General features: G+C 53.1%; 7 protein-coding genes across 7 annotated transcripts; 3 read left to right on the top strand and 4 right to left on the bottom strand.

The window, feature by feature from the left end:
* Nucleotides 1-654: 654 nt before the first annotated feature.
* Nucleotides 655-996, bottom strand: CGCA056_v010094 (uncharacterized protein; the record flags this gene model as incomplete). The annotated part of the gene is made up of 1 exon (XM_037325341.1): nt 655-996. The coding sequence occupies one exon, from the start codon at nt 994-996 to the stop codon at nt 655-657; it is 342 nt and encodes a 113-aa protein (XP_037177232.1).
* A 1,641-nt stretch (nt 997-2,637) lies between these two features.
* On the top strand, nt 2,638-4,383 carry CGCA056_v010093 (putative extracellular serine carboxypeptidase; the record flags this gene model as incomplete). The annotated part of the gene is made up of 2 exons (XM_037325340.1): nt 2,638-3,890; nt 3,945-4,383. The coding sequence occupies 2 exons, from the start codon at nt 2,638-2,640 to the stop codon at nt 4,381-4,383; spliced, it is 1,692 nt and encodes a 563-aa protein (XP_037177237.1).
* A 151-nt stretch (nt 4,384-4,534) lies between these two features.
* citC-0 (Dehydrogenase citC) lies at nt 4,535-6,407 on the bottom strand (the record flags this gene model as incomplete). Its single annotated transcript, XM_037325339.1, has 2 exons — nt 4,535-6,262; nt 6,321-6,407. 2 exons carry the CDS (start codon nt 6,405-6,407, stop codon nt 4,535-4,537), a joined length of 1,815 nt encoding a protein of 604 aa, XP_037177238.1.
* A 2,039-nt stretch (nt 6,408-8,446) lies between these two features.
* CGCA056_v010091 (uncharacterized protein) lies at nt 8,447-9,771 on the top strand (the record flags this gene model as incomplete). The annotated part of the gene is made up of 4 exons (XM_037325338.1): nt 8,447-8,993; nt 9,082-9,199; nt 9,293-9,354; nt 9,419-9,771. 4 exons carry the CDS (start codon nt 8,447-8,449, stop codon nt 9,769-9,771), a joined length of 1,080 nt encoding a protein of 359 aa, XP_037177235.1.
* A 263-nt stretch (nt 9,772-10,034) lies between these two features.
* Nucleotides 10,035-11,085, bottom strand: CRYZ (Zeta-crystallin; the record flags this gene model as incomplete). Its single annotated transcript, XM_037325337.1, has 2 exons — nt 10,035-10,903; nt 10,959-11,085. 2 exons carry the CDS (start codon nt 11,083-11,085, stop codon nt 10,035-10,037), a joined length of 996 nt encoding a protein of 331 aa, XP_037177236.1.
* Nucleotides 11,086-11,880: 795 nt separating this feature from the next.
* On the top strand, nt 11,881-12,165 carry rbg-52 (Ribosome biogenesis protein nsa2; the record flags this gene model as incomplete). Its single annotated transcript, XM_037325336.1, has 2 exons — nt 11,881-11,924; nt 11,973-12,165. 2 exons carry the CDS (start codon nt 11,881-11,883, stop codon nt 12,163-12,165), a joined length of 237 nt encoding a protein of 78 aa, XP_037176704.1.
* Nucleotides 12,166-12,783: 618 nt separating this feature from the next.
* Nucleotides 12,784-14,163, bottom strand: CGCA056_v010088 (Bypass of stop codon protein 6; the record flags this gene model as incomplete). The annotated part of the gene is made up of 2 exons (XM_037325335.1): nt 12,784-13,470; nt 13,525-14,163. The coding sequence occupies 2 exons, from the start codon at nt 14,161-14,163 to the stop codon at nt 12,784-12,786; spliced, it is 1,326 nt and encodes a 441-aa protein (XP_037176703.1).
* Nucleotides 14,164-15,591: the final 1,428 nt, after the last annotated feature.

Raw genomic sequence — 15,591 nt, 5'->3', positions numbered from 1 at the left:
ACGTTGTACTACAGCTACTTGCATCAGCTCCAATTTCTTGCGTGGTGAGGAAGGGAGAAGTTCATATTTGCGATTCTTTAGAGATTACCACTTGTCTCATCAGATGACTACATTTCAATGTCTACTTTGGGACTGTCTTCAATCACAGCTTTATCATGGGCTCGCAGACCATCAGTTTGGCTTGGTGTTAAACACAATAATCAGAGCTGTGCTATGGATGGGCGAATACGGAAAACGTAGTACTCGTGGATCAGCTACAAGCTGACACGAGAATATCGCTATTTCCGTGGGCTGTTTCAAGTTCGTGAGACGCAGACTCTCTAATGTCGGCGGTTCAACATGGTCAAATAAAGTCGTCACAAGTTATAACGTAATCTCAAAAATAATATAAAACTGAATGTTTTATTTTCTGGGTATCGAGATGAGACTCGTGGATATGTACGAGTGCCGTCATGGAAGTGAAGATATACAATGAAATTCCTGCTGAAGCCCAGTTTTAAATGACTTGGGCCCAACCTTCCACCATCAAGCCAGCGCCTGGGTGCTAAGCGGAAGGAAATGAACCTTGAAGGGTTTCTCCTATGCGAGTTAATATGACAGCATCATTAAGCTAAGAGATAGGAGCCAACTCTCACCTGTTCTTAGTGTGGGTATCTAGAACGGGCAGACCCAGAGGTTGGCCTTCATGTACAAAGGATCGTCGCAAGAGAGGTGGCCGTTCTTGAGTTGAGTGCCGGCACGCTCAGATGTGCGAGCGGTGGTTGTGTACTTGCCGCAAGCCATGGGTGTGTCGCCGCCAAAGGTGCACATGCCAACTCTGTAGTTGTACTTGGCACCTCCGGCGATACCCAGCTCGGTGGAGCGGCCGTTCTTGGGGTCCAGAGCCCAGGCAATGTCACCCGTTGTTAAGGGCGCGGAGTTGCCACAGCAGTAGGATGTGAAGTCGGCAGAGGCGACAGAAACAAGAGCGGCAGCGGCGAGGGTAGAGAAACGCATTTTGATTGGTGGTGAGTGGTCAACTCGGAAAAACGATTGAATCTGGTAATGAGTGGATGTCGCTGGAGCCGGTGGGATGAATCGATGGATACCTAGTAGGTTGAATATGTTCAAGGCTTTATAGCCTCTTGAGTTAAGGCTCAGCTTGGCCTCTTTTCCGAGTCATTTATGTCTGTTTGAGCTCCTCGTATAGCTATTTGGAGTTATCATGAGTTGAATAGTTAATCTGTTGCGAGCAAGTTGAGAGAGACCGGACAACTAGCTCTGCTCTGTTTCATCTAAACCATTGGGATGAGACGAACTAGCGAGATAGAGTTCGGATTTTAAGCCAGCGTTCTGGCAATATTCGCCTTGGTGACCCATCTTTTCCCGGGTAGGGCGAGATGAGACGAGACGGAACCGTGCTGGCGGATTGCTGATTAAAGGTAAATAGATTAAACATAATGGACTTTTAGTTGACCGAAGTGTCCGGTCCAGTGGCACAGTGGGGGCAGCGCGAGCCTTGGGGGCTGAGTGTCGTCTCATGTCCAGTCAGGGTCCGTGGTCTGGGATTGTGGCTGTGATTTTGACAGAGGCAGCAGCCAACGTTCTACATTTATCTAACGCTTTCTTCCTCCGCTCTGGCTCGTCACACTTCAGTTCAATCTTGGTAGAATCAATGACAACGCAATGGGAAAGCTGGGCGTTCCCTAACCGGGATATCAGGAATCCATTCAAATCCGCATGCTTTGCCGCACCTTAAGTTGAGAAACTGGAACTCAGGAAAGGGACCGGCTTTGCAGTCTGCCCTTGATTTGATTCTTGGTATTCATGGCGAGATGCGATCTCGAACTGGCTCACCGCAAACCCTTTGCAAAATCATAATCTCACGCGAAAGCCAACTCTGCTGCGATTAATGCTTCCAGGTTCTATGGCTGCCTCTCACGTCTCGATATTCGAAAAGCTGGTCGCTACATAGTCACACGCAGTGCTCAATCGCCCCAATCCATAAAGAGTATCCGTACCCAAGTTGAAAGTTACATCGAGAAGAACGATTCGCCAGGGCCTCGGCAGCAACCGAAGGCACCGAGTCCGGTTGCAGATCCGTGAGCGGGGAATGTTCCCAAAAGAACGTTTCGGTTCCCCGGTCGGCGACCAGACTGGACTTGTGGATCGCGCACCTGGGGAGCCTAAGTGTGAACCGAGCAGCAATTGAGTATTCATCGGCAAGTCGAAGTCATTCTTCCTCATGAGCTGCCGAAATGCAGATCTCGTCCGACTCCCCGAGATGTTACCATGATGAGGGGTCACACATGCAAGGATCCATGACGTCGAGAGCCAGGTGTTTCCTCTTGGCTACCCGCAAAACGTGCACGGGTTTGTGCATTTCGGGAAGGTCGAAATCGCTACGCTCACATAAATGGTTGGTGGTATTTGACGTGACAAAACATTTCGATAAGGGAGGTAACATTGGCTAGGGCCAAACGCAATCGGTCCCCTGGAGGCTCGTATGACACCACGGAGCCCACGGGAGAGATCAGCGAGCGTTGGTTGCGCAAATGGCACAAATAACGGCGCACCCGCCGGTTGGGAGCTTATTGCCGCGTCCAGTGTTCATCTGAAATTCGTCCCATCTTGGTCGTTCAAAGATCGCCCTCAATGATGGCTCCATCATGGTTGGCCGCCGGCCTTCTCTGCTTCATCAGAGTTTCGGCTGCTCTGGGTCCTCAGCTGAGTCTTCCGGAGATTCGGAAGAGCATCGCTCGCGAATCGGAACCTGAGTCTGCAGTGCCGGAAGTGTTCCGATTGCTCGCCAACGACACTGCAGTGGGAGCGCCGGATCCCACAACGCTCTACCGCGCCTACAACTTGTCAGTACCAGTCGACCATTTTCACAACGATTCGCTCTATGAGCCGCACTCAGACGCTTCGTTCCCGCTGCGGTACTGGTACGACGACCGGTTTTACAAGCCCGGCGGTCCGGTGATTGCGCTAGCATCGGGCGAAACCAGCGGGCTGGGTCGATTGGCATTCTTGCAGAAGGGCATTGTGGCCATTTTGGCCGAGGCAACCAACGGAGTCGGCGTGATATTGGAGCACCGATACTACGGCAGCAGTGTCCCAACCCCGGACTTCAGCACTGAGAATTTGCGGTTCTTGACCACCGACCAGGCCTTGGCTGATACAGCGTACTTTGCGCAGAATGTCGTCTTCCCTGGAAAGCTCGCGAACGTTAGCCTGACCGCTCCCGACACCCCCTGGATCTTGTACGGAGGCTCCTATGCTGGCGCGTTCGTTGCCTTTTTGCGCAAGCTGTATCCAGAGATTTTCTGGGGCGCAATTTCATCATCAGGTGTCACGGCAGCGGTTGTAGACTATTGGGAGTACTACGAAGCTGCACGACTCTACGCGCCCAAGGGATGTGCCGAGACGACGCAGAAGCTGACTCACGTCGTTGACAACATCTTGCTTCAAAAGGGCAACACAAGTGCAGACGACATCGTTCTTCTCAAGACCACCTTCGGACTCGAAAATGTGACAAGCAGTGCCGACTTTGCGAGCACGATCAATGGCGGAATCAGCGGGCTACAAGGCCGCAACTGGGACCCCGCGATTGATAGCAGGGCGTTCCTGCGTTACTGCGCGAACATGACTTCCGATGAGGTCTACTGGCCAGGAACGGAGAGTCTGGATGGTGCAGTCCGAGAACTGCTCGCCATTGGCGGGTATGGGTCCGAGGTCGAGGAGTTGGCGACACGCTTCAAGAACTACATTGGCTACGTCAACTTCACAACGGTTGCCTCCTGCCGTGGGCAGGATCAGGACGACTGCTTCGGCTCCGGGGACGACGACGCGTATTCTGCGGACAATCTTCGGCAAACCTGGCGACTATGGTCCTGGCAGTACTGCACGCAGTAAGTTAATTGACATACTCTCCAGCGATCTGGTGGCTAACGTTAGATGTCAAGGTGGGGATACCTCCAAACTGGCTCCGGTGTCCCTGAGACTCAATTGCCACTGATCTCACGTCTCATCGACCTCAATTACACAACTCAGATCTGCCGCAAGGCATTCAACGTGACAACACTACCTGACGTGGAGGCCATCAACAAATATGGTGCCTATAACTTCAGTTACCCCCGCGTAGCAACCATTGATGGAGAATCGGACCCGTGGAGACAGGCAACTCCGAACAAGATTGGATTGCCTCGGCCGGAGTCGACCATCACCGAGCCCAACCTTGTCATCGGGGGAGGAGCGGTACATCACTGGGATGAAAATGGCCTGTTCAAGAACGAGACCACGGCCGACTTGCCACCTGGACCCGTCAAGGAGGCCCAGGCATTTGAGGTCGAGTTTGTAACAGCTTGGCTCAACGAGTGGAAGGAAACGTACGGTTCCAAGTAGCAATCTACTGATAGTTCCAAGAGCCTGACATCACGCGCTGTAGAAGAAACAGAGGCATATAGTATGATCGATTTCAATTCATTAGGTACATAATCCATAATGACTCGGCATAATCCGAGGCATGTCGTAATGACTGTTCACATCGTCGAGCTCATTTCGTGGCCGCATTAATGATGATCTCAGCGGCTCTCTCGGCGATGCCATAGACCGCGGTCTGAATATGAGCCGAGATCAATACAGGCATGATGCTGGCGTCAACGACCCGTAGATTCGTCGTTCCATAGACCTTCAGAGTTGGGTCAACAACTCCACCATCCTGCTTCGGAAGCATGGCGCAGGTGCCAACGGGGTGGTAGATCGATAAAGCTGTCTTGAGGGCAAAGTCCCTCCACTGTGCATCTGTGGTAGTGTTCAATCCAGGTTCATACTCAGAGATCCAAGTTGATCTTAGAGGTTCTGTGAGCGCAACCTGACGACACTTTTTGATGGCTTGGATGGCTGCCTGCAGGTCGTACTCGTGTGACAGATAATTGGGATCGATGAGAGGTGGACCCAGTGGACTGGAGGCGTTGATGTGGACGTTTCCACGGCTCAGCGGGTGCATGATGGCGGCGATGAGAGTAACATAGTCTTTGCCGTATCCAGCAGTCCCTTGTGCAGGGTATCCCTTGACGCCAGTATATCCATCGCTGAAGAGTATCTCGAGTTGTGGCACAGTGGTATCGTTCAACCACTGAAGCTTCTTTTGCTCGACTGGATGATCGGAAGCCCCCACAGCCTCGTGAGCAAGCGCAAGCATGTCCGCCTCACTCTCGTCGCCGAGAGCCTGGTTCCAGTTGGTGAACGTGTAGCCGCTGCCAGAGTATCCGTACATCGACGTCTTGCCATCCCACCACAGTTGCAGTTGCTCGGCAGCATACGCAGTGTCGTACTTGAGGCGATCGTATCCGGTGTACTTCTTGCTGAGCTCGTATGAGCTTTGGATTCGGATGTGGTCTTGGAGGTTCTCGCCGACGCCTGGGAGGTTGATGATCTGCTCGATACCTGCAGCGGAAAGCACATCAGAGCTACCGATACCAGAGTTCTCCAAGATAGAAGGGCTGAGGAGACCACCGCCTGAAACAATGACCTCGCGACGGGCTGTCAGAGTGGTTCCATCGACTAGCGTAACACCGGTAGCTTGATGCTCTCCGTCGGATGTAAGCTTAAGGTTGACCTTGGCAACCTTGGACTCTGTCAAAACGAAGTGATTGGTTCCAGCCAAAGGAAGATAGGAGTTGGCGCTATAAGACCGGTTGTAGTGGGTTGGCTCGATGCTGTTAGGCGAGTACAGAACGCCCAAGGAATTGCCATTCAACGATTCCAAGTTAGTTTCGATACCGAGGCTGTTCATCACAGGTATCAACCCAGCTTGGTGCTCGGGAATAAGGCGGTTTATCAGCGCCTTGATCGGGCCCGAATCTCCCACACCCTCACTTCCTGTATAATACTGCGTGTTGGCCGAAGTAAAGTTCTCGGACTTCATCATAGCGGCGCGCATCGAATCCCAGTTCCAACCAGGGTTTCCCAGCTCTTCCCAGCCATCGTACTCATGGGCAGACGCTCTGTCGTATGAAAAGAGGTTCAGCGCGGAACTGCCGCCCAGAACATGGCCTCGCGTCTGGACCCAAACGCGCCCGTCGGAACCCTCTTGGGGCACGGTCGTCAAGTTCCAGTCGTACTTGGTACCGAATGTCGTGCCTCTGCGCCCAGGGATCTCGATGCGTTCATCCCCAAGACCTGCTTCGCCGGCCTCGATGACAAGGACTGTCGCATTGGGCAGGCCCAGGCTCAGGCGGGTTGAAAGGGCAAGGCCCGCGGTACCGCCTCCGACAATGATCTTCACATTGTCAGCTTTTAGTTCAACTTGGCTTTTCAGTTTGCTACATGACACGTACATAGTCGTAGGCCTCAGCGGTTCGCTTCCCAGGAGCCGCGGTCGCGACGGTCGCCAGCAGGGCCGTGAGTATAGTGGCAGGGAGCATGTTGGCTACGGCTGATCTTAGCTATCCGTGCGCCAGATGAGTTGTGACGATGCGGTTCTAGACTCCAGGGAATCCATGCCGTTGATGCGACGCGTAAGGCTGTGAATATGAGACGAACATACCTCTCGAGGATTAGAGGGTGGCACGAACGTCGAGGGAAAGGGTGTCGACGACGATCTCAAGCTGCCCAACACGAGCTTGAATTGGCCCTTGAGTCAGGTAAACAGGAGGGGGTGAGGTTCTGACGGTTGCTCCGGAAAAGGTTCCGTCAACCCTTTTGTACGAAAGATCCTGGGGTGCCATGACAAGCCGATGCGCGATAAAGCGATTCAATTTGCCGTTTGATCAATCACATCGTCCCATCCCAAGGCAAAGGTCCCGAGGAAGGCAGGGTTCGTTCCAACGAACCGCAGTACCGGCCCTTGCAGATGCATCGCAACACGCAGACGGATTGGCCAGCTCCTCGGAGAGCAGCCTGGGGCTAAACCCGAGTTTGAACGGTCAGGCTGACTCCCGAGTGGGGTGAAGATGGGAATCCGGTGAGGTTTCATTGCTAGAGAACACCGCCCAGATATTGGACGCCACTCGCAACCTTGAGTGTTCCCAGGGTCCAATGTGTTTTCTTTCCCAACTGCCATGTTTTTGGGGAGGGAGAAGAAGAGGGGTGCCACTGTTGTCGGGCGTTGTGACAGGGATTCGGCAGTTTACCCCGGTCGTGCCCCCTAACACAAACTCCACGCCGGTAGCGACAGCGGCAGCTGCGGGAAGAAGTTCTGCTTAACGTTCACTGAAAGCGGCAGGGGATACTCGGGTTCTGTTCTTGCGAATCTCACACGAGCATGCGCCAAGGCGGCGCGGAAAGGGGCGAATTTGGTTGTGCTGAAGAATGTGGATAAGCGAGCAACAGGCCTCAATTGAAGTTGTATGCCGGTTTGTATTTGCTCGCCTGCAGTTATCAATCATCACTCCCATCAATTCTGTCGTGGTCTTACGAGAAGTACTCGAAAGACCTCTTGGACCGCAGTCCGTCAACATTCTCCGTAATTCGAGGTAGTTGATGATGCAGTGGATTCTCGCGATGTCCACCATTAGTCACCTGAAGGCGGGCTGGACCGTCGGTACGGCAGATCCCAGGAGCTTTGGCTCCAGCTTCCATGGACTTGCCTTGCTCGAAAGTCCATGCGATTTATTGAATTTTATTAGAACTACCTTGTATCTTTTCCTAATCCACCACACGGTATATCCACCACAGTCATCATGAGCATCATATCTCCCTCACAAACAAGTTCTCCCCGGGATCCAGATGCCTCGACGTTGGAAAATATCACGGTGCATTTACTCCGTCAGTAAGAGCTCGAGAGATCCGGAAGTCCACCTTCAGTCCGGCACGTCCCACAAACTTCGGGCCGTTGTTCTCTGCGCAAGGAACTTTGTCATGTCTCACGCGCACTGCGACCGGTTCGTCTCTCTCGCTGGGGCTTTTCCGATCTCACTTGCCTTCCTAAAATAATGCCCAGACATTCAGTGGAGATGCGAGTCAGGAAGCCTGAAAGCAACCAACAAGGGCCCCAACCGAGGACATTGGCATCCCTTGCACTTATCTGCGCGACTGCGTGGCACGCTGGTCGCACAGGAGATTCCGCACTCTGGGGAGGCCTTCCGCTGCATTCTTGCGCGCTTCGAGGCCTCTGCGGGCGGAAAGTCTAATGCCATCTGGCACGTTTGAATGGGCCATGCCTTGACCGAGTGGTGTCGCAATATCTGGGGCCCCCAGCGACTTCGCCCTTGAACAGTCGGACGAATTGCCTACCCCGTCTGGCAAAGAGTCCTTGCAGAATATGTGTATCAAACAGAATACTGTGGCAGGCTGTCGGTCGGACCGTACGATGGACATATAGAACCCAGCCTCGTGCACCGACTGACCCACGACTTTCAGCCGAACGTCGCGGCTTTGGACACCACGCTGAAGTCAAGACTGTTCTGTTGAACAGCGCCGATGCAAAAAGCCAGCCATGGGGCATCTGAAATCGATCCTGACAATGTCGACAAGCATCCTCCAACGAGACGAGGCGCTCCCTCCCGACGAGGACATCGGTCCCGCCTCCGTTGCAACCGCGGCCGTCCTGACAGCACTTATGATCATCACCACCAGTGCTCGAATATGGGTTCGAACAGCGAATCGAAAGCTTGGTTGGGACGACTGGACGATTCTCATAGCGAGTGGGGTCTCGATTGTACGGTTTGCGTTCGTGGTCAAGCAACAACAGTACGGCAACGGCAGACACCGAGTCTATCTCAGCGACTATGACTACATGATGATCAACATGTACGGATGGTGGGGTCAGATTTTGCTATTCCTCGCAGTAGCTTTTCTGAAGGTGTCGATCTGTCTCCTGATTTTGCGGATCAAAGACACCAAAATCCTAAAGATCCTGCTATACACGATCATGGGAGGAGTCTTGGTTTCGAACTTTGGAGTGGTCATTATTTTGGTTGCGGAATGTCAGCCTGCGGGTTTCTGGCGAGGGAAGTCTGCAAAATGCTGGCCAACACAAATTCGAATTTACTCGATTTGGGCTACAATCGGTACGTTGATCCGATCTAACAAAACCTTTGAAACCATGGAAACCAAAGGGGCTATTCTGCGTGATGGAACTAACATTTCAATATTCAGCCTTCTCGGTTTTGACCGACTTGATATGCTCCCTTTTGCCTCTAGCCGTCGTCTGGAACGTCAATATGCCGAGACGGACAAAAGTCTCAGTGTGTTTCTTGATGGGACTGGGCTTAGCGTAAGAACAATTTCCACCATCCAAATGCCACGGATCTTCCCTCTCTACGGCCTAGCGTCTCTGTTTCAGTTCTACAGCTAACTCAGAATACAGTGCAACTGGCTTCGGTATCGCAAGAGCCGCATCTCTTGGTATTAACACCACCGATCTGAGCTGTAAGTCTCCCATTCTGCCTGGTCATTCTGCCTGGTCAAGGGATATCTTACAAAGTTTGGACAGGGGCATACTGCATTGCTGGAATCTGGTCAAACCTCGAGCTCTTCCTGGGCATCATCGCAGCGAACCTGGCCCTGTCGCGGTCGATATGGGTCCATTTCTTCGGGAGCAACGACTCCCACGCGATCCCTGGCTCAACCGGCCGTTCAAATCCCACCGAGTCGGGTTATGTCAACAGCAAACTCCGAGGCGACCAATTCGAAGTGCCATCGACAATGGTCCGTTCCCGTAGACGGGGATCCGAGACGAGAAGCTCGAATAGCGATATACCTTTACAGCCTGGTATCCAGAAAAAGACGGAATTCTGGTGGACAGAGGATGATGAAAGCCAGTCACAAACGCCGTTGAAGAGGTGATCGGATGTCGGAGGGATAAGAGTGCGAGCGGTCTGGCGGTGGATAGGGCAGCGCAATCAATTATGATTATGATCGTACGAATACCCACTGGCAGGGCCCGGGTCAGTCCCCATCGTGAAAGAATTCTGCCGGACCCGTGCTTGGCGTCCAGCACCGCGCGGAATGTGTCTCTTTGCTTTAAGCTTACCCGACGTCACGGGAGCGGCGGGGAGATAGGCTAAGTTTGGATGAGCAGTCAATTCTGCATTCGTAATCAGAGGCTACTAATTCTCAGATATCACGACGACCAACTTCGCTCCGCCGCCGCCACTTTCCAGTATTTCATGGACCTTTTGAATTTCATCCAACCTGAAAACCTTTACTGGGACTTTGATCTTCCCGTCTTCAACGGCCTGGATAAGCTCTTCCCACGGACACGCCCTAAAATCATCCGGCCCACCACCGTACACCGAAAGCCGGACTCGATTCGGAAGGAACTCGAACGGGGAGAACTGAGTCAGCTCCCACTCGCCGCCCTGAATACCTGCCATGCACACCGTTCCCATCTCCACGGCGCACCGAGCACTATCTCGTAAAGTCGTTGTGCCAACAAGCTCCAGAATCTTGTCGAACTTGCCAGCCCTGCTCGCCGAAACATCTGCTTCGATGCTGCCGTCATCAATATAGACCTCATCGGCGCCATGATCCTTTAGCATGCCAGTCCTCGCCTCGCTTCTCGTCGTGCCACCGATGCGAGATGCCCCCAGGTACCGCGCCATCTGAATTGCGCAGATCCCAATTGAGCTTGTCGCGCCTCTGACCAGCAGACTTTCGCCACGTTTGAAATCCAGCCCTTTCACTAGGGCGCCCCAAGTAGTCTGGAACATCTCAGGCAAAGATGCTAGGGTGGCGACCGGAAGGCTGGTCTGGGGGAATGGGCGAACATTCTCGGCGGGCACGCAGACATACTCGGCGTAAGAGCCGGGAATTTCGCGGCCGAGACCGCCCATGCAGGTTGCGACGCGGGTCCCGATCGGAAGACCGGCGGTGCCGGGGGCAGGGGCGTGGTGGGCGGCGACGGTTCCGATGCACTCGATGCCGATAATTCGGGGAAATTGGATTCCGGGAGAATGACCCTGGCGTGTGAACATCTCTGAAAACTCGTCAGACTCTCTGCAACTCAGGTCAGAATTGTGATTCGATCTTACCAGCCCTGTTGATTCCGAATCCGAGGATTTTGATCAGAACTTGGCCGGGCTGAGGAACGGGGACTGCTGTCTGTTGAATTTGCAGCACAGAGATCGGGCCAGTCGTAGGGCAGATAACCGCCTTCATAATCTTTGGGACATGCGTGATTTCTAAGGTATATTGGATCAAAGGAGCTGGATTGTAGCAATGCCTGTTGGAAACAAAGTGCACTTACTTCAACGCCTGGAGCTCTGCCTCTTTTATCGTTACGAGCGATGTTAGTCACAGTGACGCAGCTGTTTTTTTGACAACTACATGCTTACATGGAAAGCGGTGCGGGGGTGTTTTGGTTCCGGGCGGGATTACAAGCAATCGGCTTTGACCAATCTCGTTCTCGTTCTCGGGTTTAGAATACCATCTACCTCCGATCCCGATTATTCAAGTTGAATGATCAAGTAAATCAGAACGAATTGGTAATCAAATGCCGTTCATTACGTTAGGATGGTACTTGGCTCGGACTTGCTCTCGGAACCCCTTTCGGCAGAAGTAGCAGAAGAACTCACGCTGCCTCCGCTACATCCAAGCCCCGCCCCGCCGTTAACGGCAGAGTGGATCCAGTGCCGGTGCGGCACGCTGGGGCCGGATAATCGGGTCCTGTCCTTCTGAGTGTCAGCCGGCTTACCCCGTCTAAAGCCGAATATCTTCAAGCGCGCTGAATCACATTCCTGTCACGAAAATGCCGCAAAATTAGTACATGGAACGGTGGAGGAAGCGGCATTGAAAGCGTTATGTTTATCTCACTTCCAAGTTCCACCCAGGCTGATGCTAAATGTTCACCTCCGTCACAGACTCGTTACCGAGGAGCGAGCAAGAAAGCGCCTGGCCCGGGCTGGCCACAAGCAATCCCGCGACGTCCAGAGCCTGCGCGGCATCCGCGCAAAGATGATGCAGGAGAAGCGCCGCGTTGGGAAGATCCAGATGCGCAAGTAGATCAAAGCTGTCGAGGAGCGAAATGTCAAGAACGCCGAAGACAGGCTGCCCTGCGACCCGGTCCCGCACTACCTGCTGGACCGAAACGAACCAAGCGCCACCAAAGCCCTGGCGTCGTCTATCAAGCAAAGGCGTAATGAGAAGGTTGCCCGTTTAAACGTTACCCTACCCGAGGTTCGCGGCATCTCTGAGGATGAGATGTTCAAGGTCGTCATTACAGACAAGAAGACGCACTAGAAGAGCTGGAAGCGCATTGTCACCAAGCTTACTTTCGTTGTCGAAGGATTCACCAGGCAGAACCCGAAGGCAGAGAGGCTCGTTTGGTTTGTTGACACATCTTCCACCGAGGGGTATCGAAAGGCTGACGTTGCCTTTGTACTCTAGACCGATGGGACTTCGTCAGAAGTTCGCCTATGTCAGCCATCCTACTTTAGGCGTCACATTGAAGGCCCCGATCTTATCCGTCAAGAAGAACCCACAGAACCCGATGTGCACTCGCCTTGGAGTTCTGACGCGTGGCGCCGTTGTGGAGGTGAACGTCAGCGAGCTTGGATTGACAACGACTTTGGCCAAAGCTGTTTGGGGAAGGTATGCCCAGACCACGAACAATCCAGAAGGCGAGGACACGGTTAATGCGTAAAATGCCTTATTTCCCTTCTACAGATCAGATTATACTAACGTGCTCAGCATCCTCCTGATCTGACTTCAGCACGGAGTGCTCACGATATTCGTCTACATTGTGTCTGAATTGCATCGGAAATGGTTTCGAAAACAAGGTTTGTAGGGTGCGGGGAAAAGGACATCAAGTCCTAAAAATGAAGAATGCTTGAAATAACAGCATACCTACACAAAAGGCTACTGGCCAGATGACAGGCCGAAGGACGGGATCCAGATAATGAACAAGATACCAAACTGAACCAGAAGCATGTACTGGAAAGTCTCCAGCCCTGCCACTTGCGTGATGGCTCCCAGCATATACGGAAGCAACGCGCCGCCAACCTGCCCCAGCGACGCGACAAATGAGACGGCAGCGACATGCAGCTCCTTGGGCAATAGGTTGACCAACTGGACGACGGCCGAGGGGAACAGAGGCCCCATCACGAACCCAAGCAGAGCCATAACGACGACCGAGAACCACAACACCCGAATGAAAATGAACAGCAAAGTGAACACTGGGGCGAAGATGAGGTAAACGACGACGGCTCGTTTGACGCCCAGTTTGTCGGTCACCATGCCCAGCATCAGCCGCCCCGCTGCCATACCGGCCCAGAACGCAGACGAGCAGATGCTCGATGCGTAGGTGCTCGCGTGTCGGACGCGAAGCATGAAGGCTACGATCCAGCCGGAGATGGTGCATTCGGCTCCGACGTATATCAGCAGGTACCCCGCATATACCCATGTTGCCTTGTATTTGAAGATGGCTCCTTTGGAGGCAGCGTCGCTTGCAATCTCTTGGTATAGCTTGCTTTTGTGGTATCTCTCTGCGTTCTCGTTTCTGAACGCGCAGCAGAGGATGCAAGATTCGATAGCAGCTACTGCGGTCTGGGATCTCTGTTAGCACACCAAGTCACTTGCAAGATTCGCTCGAGGACCTACCAGGACATAGTACCAGCGATACCACAACCCGCCATCTTCCGAGAGCATCAAGCCCACTAGGTAAGGACATATAGCGGCCCCTGTAGAGAACGAGCCGTGCAGAAGCCCCGACAAGGTATTTGCATTATCCAAAGCAGCGAACCAAGCACACCAGGAACCATCGACGAGTCCGACTCCAAACGCTCCAGCGGCCGCACCCATCAAGAACACCGGGAATGGAGGACGAGCGGCAGCCACAGCCGCATAGAGTAAATGGCACAGCGGGCCGATAACAGCAATTCCTCTTTGGCCGAACTTGGCGTGAACCGAGTCATTGAGATACGACGCAATAACGTAGCCAATAGGCCCGACGAGGAAGAGCGCTGAAACTTGGATGTCCGTGAGTTGGTAGGACTCCTCCAGATGAGGGATGACAGCGCCCGTCGTTGACGTGAACAATCCAACCACCGCAAAAGACCATGCTGCCGCCGCGATTCGTAGGGTTGCGCTTTCTTCAGGAAGCTCGTCCGTCGATGTTTGAGATCGGCGGTCACTGTCCAGGAGTCCATCTTCAGCGAGATGCGCCTGTGTCGCTGGCTCAAGCAAAGGCTCGGTCTCCCCCGTGCGGGACGACGTCGGTCGAGGCGGTTTGGATGGCATATTGAGGCTAGTTTCGGGATCTTGATACTGTTTGCATACTTCGATTGATATGGGTCCGGGGTGTTTGTGTGTTGAGAAAGGGCAACTTGTATTGTAAGTTGAGTTGTTGTTGGAGAAGGTTGGGGGGTGCAGGGATCAGGTGATGTCTGTCCGCGGCAACTTTAGCCCAATTAGGCAGTAATTACAGCGTGTCTTGCTTGATTGGGAGAATGTTTCAGCGGCTTCAGGGGTGCCAAGTGTGCCAGAACATCTCCAAATGGAGGAATTGGCGGCCGTGGGGACTATTCTTGGCCACTCGTACAAAGTCAGGCCTATGGTGTTTCCTACATGCATGCTTTGCTCTTTACCAGGGCACGAATTTACTAGAGCACGTATATATCTCTTAAGGTGAGAATGTCAATACTTGTAAAATGTCCCACATTGCTCATCGCCTCTTAACTAGCGCTGCGAACTAATCAAATAAGTTGGTTTAAAGGATCTGACTCAATTATTAGCTCTCTGCACCAGCCAGGTCACTGTCTTTTGTATTCCCGGCAGAGAGTCCCGGCAGAGAGTGTTGTGACCAAACGTATGCAACAACTTGCTATTACTGCTCTTTCAAGGCATGCGATCACCTTAACGAGGGGACAATTGCACTACTGAAAGCCAGAATAATGATGAATGACAACATGTACCCGCTATCTCGGCACAATCCTCTGCAGGCTACATCCGGTCTATCGATATGAGTAAAGCTCTCAGCCCCGAAATAACAAAGCGATTGTGTTACGATCTTGTTGATGTGCAAGAGCACCTTCTCAATAAATTTCATGCCTGTCGGGAGCTCAATCTGGCTTACGGTGTTCCCGCCGTTGTCGTTAATCCCATCATCATTTACCCTGTCCAAGCAGCTCAAGCATGCCAAGACAACTTGCGAGTAGTTCTCTCCTGTCACTTGTGGTATTTGACTGTACGCTAAATGCGCCAAGTAGTCTTCTGGCAAAGCCAGCTTTGGTCACCTCAAAGTTCCTGGTCGGCCCGAACCGGGACCACGCCCACCACCGCACCGGCCATTACCGCAACGTCGGACATTGAGGAAGTGAGCCTGAGAAAATTTCTTGCTAATACGGACCCTGCGATGAGCTGGCAAGGCTTTTGAAGCACTGTCTTTACCCTGGCCATGACCGCGATTCCTATAAACAACGCCTTCACCACTGTTGCCGTGGGCTGGCCGCTTGGTCCGACCCAGCTGCCACCCGGGTTCGCGGCACACACAACAAAGCCAGCATAATGTTCGACGTTCTGGCGCGACTGGCCATGCTCCGGGTTCCAGGACACGACCTGCCAACGAATGAGCCCGGGTCGGTTCTTGGGTTCATCCTCAAGCCTATCAACAACAACAATGTTCCGGGTGTAGTAGGCGTCGCTTAACCCTTCAGGGAGGTACCACGA

The sequence above is a fragment of the Colletotrichum aenigma genome, assembly GCF_013390185.1.
Source record: "Colletotrichum aenigma strain Cg56 chromosome Unknown KSG_Cg56_contig06, whole genome shotgun sequence".
Classification (NCBI taxonomy): Eukaryota; Fungi; Ascomycota; class Sordariomycetes; order Glomerellales; family Glomerellaceae; genus Colletotrichum; species Colletotrichum aenigma.
This window is presented reverse-complemented; position numbering and strand designations above follow the sequence as displayed.